At 34.2% G+C, this 9,433-nt stretch overlaps 1 protein-coding gene across 2 annotated transcripts; it reads right to left on the reverse strand.

Annotated features, from left to right (window-relative positions):
- Positions 1–12: 12 nt before the first annotated feature.
- Positions 13–8,636, reverse strand: LOC134234119 (CTP synthase 1-like). Of its 2 annotated transcripts, none has more exons than XM_062716179.1 (16): positions 8,571–8,636; positions 7,757–7,956; positions 7,042–7,212; positions 6,725–6,825; positions 6,411–6,530; positions 6,167–6,250; positions 5,802–5,882; positions 5,344–5,498; positions 4,792–4,924; positions 4,320–4,408; positions 3,948–4,042; positions 3,573–3,679; positions 2,473–2,569; positions 2,230–2,285; positions 1,964–2,060; positions 13–1,690 (listed from the first exon to the last, which is right to left on the reverse strand). In XM_062716179.1, exons 2-16 carry the CDS (start codon positions 7,920–7,922, stop codon positions 1,422–1,424), a joined length of 1,821 nt encoding a protein of 606 aa, XP_062572163.1. In that variant the 5' UTR covers positions 7,923–7,956; positions 8,571–8,636; the 3' UTR covers positions 13–1,421. The 2 variants fall into 2 exon arrangements, with proteins under 2 accessions (XP_062572163.1, XP_062572164.1); XM_062716180.1 differs by having other exon boundaries at positions 8,552–8,609.
- Between the last annotated feature and the right edge of the window lie 797 nt (positions 8,637–9,433).

The raw sequence follows: 9,433 nt of genomic DNA on the forward strand, positions 1-9,433 counted from the left end.
ATTTTTATCAAATAAATACCATTATAAAACAAAGGTACACTTCAAAAGAACACATAAGAATACATGTATAATATTTGTAGGAGGCCTAGGGAAACAATTCTTGTGGAGATGCCTAAGAATATTACAATGTGCATTTGCAGACTACTGTAAATTTATTTAACTTGATAATACAAAATGATTTGCAGACGTCAAATCGATTGATCATGACTTACCAATTGGACTTTCTTCCAAAGTTTTAGCATGGAATTTTAAGCAAACGAAAATATAAAAGCCAGTGATTTGATTTCCCAAATGGTGCTTTTCAGGAAATTATTGATAATAATTTTCTCGGGTATATGAAATTGAAATTGACGGTCAGATTAAGTATATGACAACATTTAAATGAATGGTGTACATCACACTATAAATCCAACAAAAAATTTATATGTATATGACAATACAGAAGAATCCTGGATAGTATTATGATGAAGCACAAAACCTGATATGACATAAAGGTCTAACTACCCGTAAACATTTAAATGCATTTTGAATATGAACTGTACTGTATGTTTTTTTTTTCATTTTAAACAGTATTTTTTTTATTCCACATGTATGTAAAATTTATTTCTGGAGAATATTAAGTATTTATAAATGAGAATTTTGATATATGGTGCAAAAAAAATGTTTTTAATCTCTTTAAAATAATGCCCAAATAAATGCACTTCAAAAAGCTTATTTCAAAACTAGTACATGTACATATACCTACATTACAGTAAGTTTGTACCTAATGCTCACGGTATAAATCGCTGTACAACAAATTACTTGCCAAAAGCTCGTGTGCAGTGTTCATACCAAATCATCTGAACCTACAATTTCCTATATTATTCCTGTAGAAAAACAGATCCAGTCGAATGTGATATGTCAGTATGCATGTACATGTATATGACATAAATACTAAATAATGTGTTCCAAGACTAATAATATTAAGCATGCTACACCTAATTAAAACAGAACAAAACAAAACAAAATAGCACTTTGTGCACCAATTATGACAATATACAGTAATGCCTTTAGAAAACCATTAGGGGCAGCTCAGGTTGTTCTATCTATATTTTTTCAGACCTTTCATATATTTAGTATGCAGACTTTATAATTTCACCTCTTTGATTTGATATGAAAATTCTTGCACATAAACAGTGTGCCTAAAAGTTTTCACATAACAGCTGCATTCTGCTTTAATCACATTCTATTTACCCTTCAATGAAGTGAGTATAATTCAAACATGTCTTATGGTGATTTACATTATAAAATTATAAAAAAAACTCTTTTAGAACCTAATAACAACATGATATAGGCTCATCAGCATAAATAATGCCAGGACAATGAAGGGAATGTAAATTATTACTTGGAAACTATCGTGATATGGCTATTGACACACATGACTAAGATTGTTCACTGGTGCTCGTTTGATTGGCTGAGACTTCGAATGCATCCTCTGTACTGAGATTCTTGACAATTTCTGATATTTCCTCGTCCTCCGAGTCGTTTCCCTCACTGTAGGATAAGTGGGGGGACAGTCTGTACCCTCGTGTTCGGTACGCCTGCATCTTTCCCGTGGCAGCAAGCAGGAGGCCAAGGTATGGGGGAGAGGGCTTCATGGGGCGGGAAATATACTCAGGGTGATACTGGACCCCAACAAAGTACTGGTGACCTGTATATGGGAGGTAACTCACAATAAAGCTCATAACTTACAGTAAGTGTATGTAGCACATTACTATATGGGGAACAAAATGATATACTGGTAAATTACAACAGATGTTTTTAATACATGTACTGCATCATTGACTTGTCAAAGGATTAAATACAAACATATTTTACATATATCAAATTTACGAATTTATAACAATATTTAACAATTTTACATATATTTCAAGTAAAACACCTGAAAGCAGGTAAGAAAGTAAGAATGTGAAAACAATGTTACCATCTAATTCCATAATTTCCATTCTCTCTCCATCCACACTGCGACCAACAAACTTCATCCCAGCATCTTCAAAGGTCTGTATGTACTTAGGGTTTACCTGAATTAAAATAATGGAAAAGGTTATTATCATATGTTGTAGCAACACATTATCTTTTCTGGGCCTCTAAAACATCAGAGGTGGGATTAGGTGCATTGGAGGAATGAGCATTCCCTTCCAACGGTCACATCCGTAAATGAAGTCTTCACAATGATAATGACATATTTACCTCATATCTGTGTCTATGTCTCTCTTCAACATATTCTTTATTTCCATACAACTTTTCTGCAACAAGTAAATGCATGTATCTAATTTTTATATAATAAAATGCTTTGAAGATTACAAAGAATGTCAAGCTTAAAACATTTTTTTTTAACTTATCAAAATATGAAAATATCCTTAAAATGCTACCTATAATCTTTCCTTTTCAAATCACTGTTAAATTAACATAATTTAATGATGAAACTCCTACTTGTTATACAGGTCTTGGCATTGAAGAGAGTCTTGCGTTTTCCTAGTCTCATGGTTCCGCCCATCTGTCCTGTATTGTGTTCTGGCATGTCAATTACCTGTTGTATAAATGATCTTAATGACCAATAACTCCACCCTCAATCAAAGCAGACAAAGTGTTATACTTAACATGTACTAATACGACAAGATTGATGTGTAATGATATATTGTGTAAAATGTCACAGAATCTAGTGTCTTTCAATACAATATGATCTATGAGTGTACATCTCAATACAAAGTCGTGAAATAAGTAAATATTGTAACAAGCTTTGTGAATGTGTATTATAGAACAATGCTTCAAGGTGCATGTAAATTTTGTACGATATCTGTACAAAGTTTAACCTCTACAAGACAAATGACAGACATGAACAAAAGATGTTTGTAAAACACTTATGCCCCCCCCCCCCTCCCCCCCAAATTGAAATTTTTCAAAGTCCAAAAGGGCATAACTCTGTCAAAAATGGTGAGATCCTACCAAAAACACAACTTGACCTAGACATTTTTCTGATAAATCTATATACTAAATTTCATTTCAGTATGTGCAGCCTCTGCGAAGAAAATGACTGGAAACTGCATATAATTGGAATTTTTCTAAGTCCAAGGGGCATAACTCTGTCAAAAATGGCGCTATAGTACCCAAAACAAAACTGACCTACAGATATTTATCTTATAATTCTGTATACAAAATTTCATTTCAGTATGTTCTACCTCTGCGAAGAAAATGAACGGAAACTGCAAATAAATGAAATTTTTCTAAGTCCAAAGGGCATAACTCTGTCAAAAATGGCGCAATCGTACCCAAAACAGAACTTGGCCTAGATATTCATCTGATATATCTGCATACTACATTTCATTTCAGTATGTGCAATGGTTGTGAAGAAAATGAATGGAAACTAAGTGGACCGACACACCGACCGACAGACAACAGCAAAGCAATATGCCCTCCCTTCTTCGAAGAGGGGCATAAATATCTTATTTTAAGCAAGATATAAGTGCACTGATTTTGTCTGGGGGGGGCTTGATGTCCCTCCCTTAAATCAGTGTAAAGTGTAAACTAATTACCACAGGGTATTTAGTGGCAGGATCCAGTTCTGTGGAATGAGCCCCCTCCCAGCCGAGTGCATTACGAGCAAACTCAATCACAGCACACTGCAACCCAAGGCACACTCCTGAAAACAACCAAGATATAAATATATCATCTGATGCGGTGCTATATAAATATTTCTTGTATATGTCAATACATTAAAAGGATGTCCTCTGCAAAGGGAGACTACTCTAGCAAAGAATATATGAACAAAAAATTTGTTCTGAGTTATATAGATCTCTTACAGAACTTCCATTTTTACTGACAAGTACCATTAAAATGAAGGATCATTCTTCCTTGAATGTTTTTTTTTTTTATTATTCAATTAATAATTTATTAAAATTTATTCATACCCAAGAAGGGTATATTTTTTGTTCTTGCCCAGTTGGCTGCCAGTATTTTCCCCTCTGTCCCTCTGATTCCAAATCCACCTGGCACAAGTATACCACTGTCAAGGACAAAAATATATTACAATGAAAATACCCCTTGAAAAATACCTGTAAGTCATTCACAATCACACTGTTTTTACCTCATTTTTTACAATTATTTTCCCCACTTTAGTACATTTTTAAAGGAAAAATTGTATGCAAACCATTAATATTTTAGGGTTTTCAAAAGGTCTTCAGTTTTTCAATGTCTTACAGAGAGTAAATGATTTAACATTGCTTATTAACACTTCTACATTAAGCCTGTCATAATCATGCAGTGCTGAGTATTATACGTACTCTGCAGACACCAGTTGATGCCAGGCTTCGTGGTACTTGGAGGGATTTTGTTTCAGCATGTCCATCTCCAGGTCTGCTGCTTCTATATACTGAAACAAAAATGTAACTGTTTTATCATCTATTATAGCAAATTACTTTGAATGTAACTTACAAAAGCCTACAGGTTTTTGGTTAAAGACTTTAGAAGTCAGATTAGATCAAATATAGAAGTTAAAAACCTCTACATGCTTATGTTATTCTCTGTACAATTAATAAATACACTAGTATGAATGTTGTAAAGCTCAAAGTCAATAAAAAACTTGAATGAGCTGGCCTGGGTGTCATAAAAAAATTCATAAATACACTTGTATGATTGTTGTAAAGCTCAAAGTCAATAAAAAACTTGAATGAGCTGGCCTGGGTGTCATAAAACTTAGACGAGCTCACTTTTGATCTCAGTCTCACTCTATGGCCCCCAGGCCTGTTTAGTTACCCTGAGGTTAAGTCTGTGGCTGACACACAGAGCGCTGTGTTGTAGAGCCTTGATGACAGAAGCATAGGCATCTTCTAACTGGGTGTATTTACCCACTAAAGCAATGGTTACCTCCCTCAACAGTTGATCATGTCTGAAACAATGAAAGAATTATTCAATATAATTCACAATTAAAGGATTATTACTAATGAAATCCTCTGTTAAAAAGCTGTACATTTAAATTTCTTTTGCTGTATGTTTTAAACAGCATTTTGACTTTTGCAGTGGTTTCAAAAAGTTTTTTTAACACCAATTTTCAATGTTTAAGGTTGAGCCAGATAGCAACATTACATGATCAAGAAATTAAACATTTTTTCTTATCTATAAATTATTCTATACTCTGACATTCAGCTGTCCACAAATACACATATCATTGAAATTATTTTTTTCCAGAACCACAAAGTTAGATCCCAATGAAAATTAGCAAAACCATAGTTTATCAATAAATACAGGGTTAGTGTTAAATTCTTCAATTTTCATCTTTAATAGGGCTTAAAACTCTAAGGCCTCAACCTTTTGGCGAGGTCTTTCCACCGTAACATCCAGCGGTTATTGTGTGGGGAGGGGTACTTGAGTTGGAGCCGCTTCATGAGGTACTCAGACACACCCTGTTCTGTGAGCAGTAGGGGGACTCGGTATATAGAAGACACATCATGTATTGAAAATACCTACAAAACAAGTATTTGTGATGCAAAACAGAGGAAAAACAATTCCTGGTTCAAAATAAGCAGTTTACTAATGTATGCCAATACAGCTTTAAAATTGAATTCAACTTCAACTTCTGAAGTCATGAAGATGATTTTGACTAATGAATATTTAAGAGGAAAAATGTCAGGGATGCATGTGACAGTTTTATCATAATTGTTGCAGTTTTGAATATTTTCACAAGAGACACACCATTTTTATCATACCTATTGAGGTTCTAAATTATTTAACATGTGATATAGCTTTATCATACACAGTTTACATACCTGTTGAGGTTCCACATGACAAAACAGGGAGATTTTAGATTTAACACTTTCTGCTACAGGACTCTGACATCGGCACACAATCTGCAAAAATACTTAACAGTAAAACACAAGAAAAACCAAATACTGGAATAAGCATTTAACTCAAATTATATCATATCTTATCAGTGTCAAAATGTTCAGTATAAGATTCTTTTTTTGAGCTATTCTCAAATATACATATGATGATGCTGTGAACTTCACAAGGATATATAACAATTGAATCAGGATAACGTTAACCCATATTTATCTGCAATTGTGATTACCATTGTAGTGTATAACTAGCCACTATTTATCTATAAGTAATGGAACTGCATATATTGACTTACTAAATCTGGAGAGAGACCTAAACCTCTCAGCTCTCTCACACTTTGTTGGGTTGGCTTGGTTTTTTGTTCTCCTGTAGTTCCTGGCTGAAGAAATCAAATCAATCTCCATAAATAACTGTGAAACAAAACTTAACCATTTTTACTTTATTCAGCTAGATTATAATTAAAATTTAATAAAGAAGATACAATACATCCATTTCCAGATGAAGATAAAGACCATATTAACTAATTCTGTATACTGTACCTGGGGAACAAGACTGACATGTACACAGCAATAATCCTCCCGCTTGACCCGGAAATGGAAAAACTGACGGAACGCTTCAATGAACGGCATACCCTCTATGTCTCCTATAGTCCCTCCCAGCTGGAAATAAGTCATTTACAGCAGTAAGTTAAGTATTCAGTATCACAAATTAAAAAGGAAGATAGAAAACACAAAGATTTAACTTCTAATTCTTGGAAGTAGGTTGAAAACCAAGTAAAGTTTACACTAGCAAGGTAAGCATTCACAGAGAAAAATAAGAAAATGTCAACAATTGAGGAAGATGTTTATCATACCTCTACGATACAAACTTCTGGTGTTTTATTATCCCCGTCCACTGGTATTTTAGCAACTCGTTCTACCCACTCCTGGACAGCATCAGTAATGTGTGGGACAACTACAAAATAAAACATATTCAGTAGTGATCATAATGACAAAAGGATTCTTTAATATTTTAAAGAGAAAAAGATACTTTGGCAAGGATCTCAATATAAGGTTGCTTAGTGAACAAAAATTCAATGAACAACTCACAGATATACATGTACCATGCAACTGCCTCCCACTTATTATTTTCAATGCACACACTAATGCTTCCAAGTGACAAGAGATTTACCTTGCACAGTTTTCCCTAGGTAGTCTCCCCTCCTCTCTCTATTTATAACATGCTGGTAAATTTTGCCTGTGGTGATGTTGTTGTCACGGTGAAGAGTAATGTCAAGGAATCTCTCGTAGTTACCGAGGTCAAGGTCAACCTCGCCACCATCATCCAGAACAAAAACTTCACCTAGTATGTTAAAAACAAGGCATTGATAATGATTACTGATACCAGACCTGTTTACCCATATCGTTGTCTCTCAGTATTTTTGATTACAGGGTCTTTGTCATTTTATAATACCACAGCCTTTTGGCAACCCGACATCACTTATGTATTTTCTTTCTTTTAGCGATTAAAAAGCGTGAAACTAATTAAAGTCAGATCATAACAAAAACTAGCTGCTGAATTCCAAACGAACGTTTTTCCGATTCCCATATTTTCATAATAGCGAAACTAAGACATATTTTTGACTAAAAATCCATACAAAATACAGCAAAATCATAAGAATAAACAGGCCTGTGATATCCAATTACCGTAATTACAATTACACAATATTGCTCTTATTAATGTGGGAACTCATATATTGATTTGCATGGACATATGATAAAGAAGTACTTTTGACAAGTAATTATGTTCAATATATTGTTTTCTTATTGCTATTTTTAAAATCATGCATGTAATATTTGTTTAATTTTTAAAGTAACATAATCATTTGATTAAGAGGAAAACAAACCATGTTCATAAGGAGAGAATGTTCCGGCGTCTATGTTGATGTAGGGGTCAATCTTGATGGAGGTTACCCTGATACCACCCGACTTGAGGATCATACCCAGACTGCTGGCGATGACCCCCTTACCAATTCCACTGATCACCCCGCCCGACACTAACACATACTTCATGGCTGTAAGGCTTTTTATGATAGAAGCCAGAGTTCTGAAAATGTAAGTCCATTAATTTAGTTCCAACCATATACATTTGTAAATTAAAGAGAATATGACTGTTATGTCACCTCCCGGCTAGCAAAACATTCTTTGTTATACACTCGCAAAATTGTAATACAGGATTTCAATCCCCCAGTCAAGGTTTTAAATCCCCCATTTTTCTAAATAATGTCCATTGTTTAATACAGTGTGTTCGTTATGTACTGTTTTTACACAAGCTTTTAGAGATTAACATGTGTTAATGTAGAGCATGTGCTGTCAGTCAACTGTGATATGCTTATAATGTGGTTCACAAATAACCTCATCAAAATAGCCATTTAATTCAATTTGTTTTTACAAGGGCAAGGTATATTAAAAGCATTTAGAAAACAAAAGTCCATAACGAATCTGATTTGGTGTTACAGTTGCACAAAAATAATCAGCTGGTAAAGTATTATTTAAAACACGTGGTCTTAATTGTCAGGTAATGCTCAACAATGAACTACTTAAATATGCATGATTTACAATTGATGTAAAGCTATTTTATCTGTACAAACAACAGTGATATATTTATAAACAAAGTTTCATAAAATAAATGCATTATCTACTTAGATCTAAGTCTTTAACCTTCAACAGCCGCCAAAAATTGTTTTCAATACAATTCAATACCACCTCTTTCAACGAAAAACCCCGAGTGTTTTCCGATAATACATGAAATATCGATCCCGATCTCTTTCTCTCTCCACATCAGTTACAACTGATCCTCACGAAAATATGAACTTCAGTGAAGGAAGAATTTTAGGAGCAATGACAACAACATATTATTCGTCAAGTGAAGTTAATCAGAGTGGCTACTTAAACCTGAAAGAACTTTTAGCAATTTTTGTAATAATAAAATTCTGGCAAACTTGAAAGAAAAATGAAAAAAGTGAAGATTAAAAAGGATTAGATTTCAGTAGTTAAACTTTTATACTCAGTAATGTTACGTAGTAAATTTTCTTATCACTAGCAATAGGTAGCCTAATGGTATCCTAAGAACATTGGGTGTCTTAGAGGCCTACTCATGTTAGGTGGTAGGAGGCCCTATTACTTGGTGCCAAACACCTAACGGAGGCCTAATGGATGCCTAATGGGAGCCTAACGGAGGCCTAATCATGTTAGGTAGCAGGAGACCCTATTATTTGGGAGCCTAATAGAAGCCTAACAGAGGCCTAATGGGTGCCTAATAGAAGCCTAACGAGGCCTAATGGATGCCTAATAGGAGCCTAACGGTATTGGGCTGTCAGCAAGTATATAAACAGGGTATGAGAATGCGTTTTAGGCACTTCTCCCTTATTTCTTGTATTAACAAGATGTCATGTTGATGTAAATTTCCATAATACAATTTGTTCTACAAAAGCAAAGTGTTGTTCTCATTGATCTATAAAGATCTGTAACCCTACGCATATATTGCGAGTAGCACAGGATCCACATTATTTTGTGACTGGCCT

Source organism: Saccostrea cucullata, unplaced genomic scaffold, assembly GCF_032062105.1.
Source record: "Saccostrea cucullata isolate Sc308-1 unplaced genomic scaffold, CSIRO_AGI_Scuc_v1 ctg3857, whole genome shotgun sequence".
Lineage (NCBI taxonomy): Eukaryota > Metazoa > Mollusca > Bivalvia > Ostreida > Ostreidae > Saccostrea > Saccostrea cuccullata.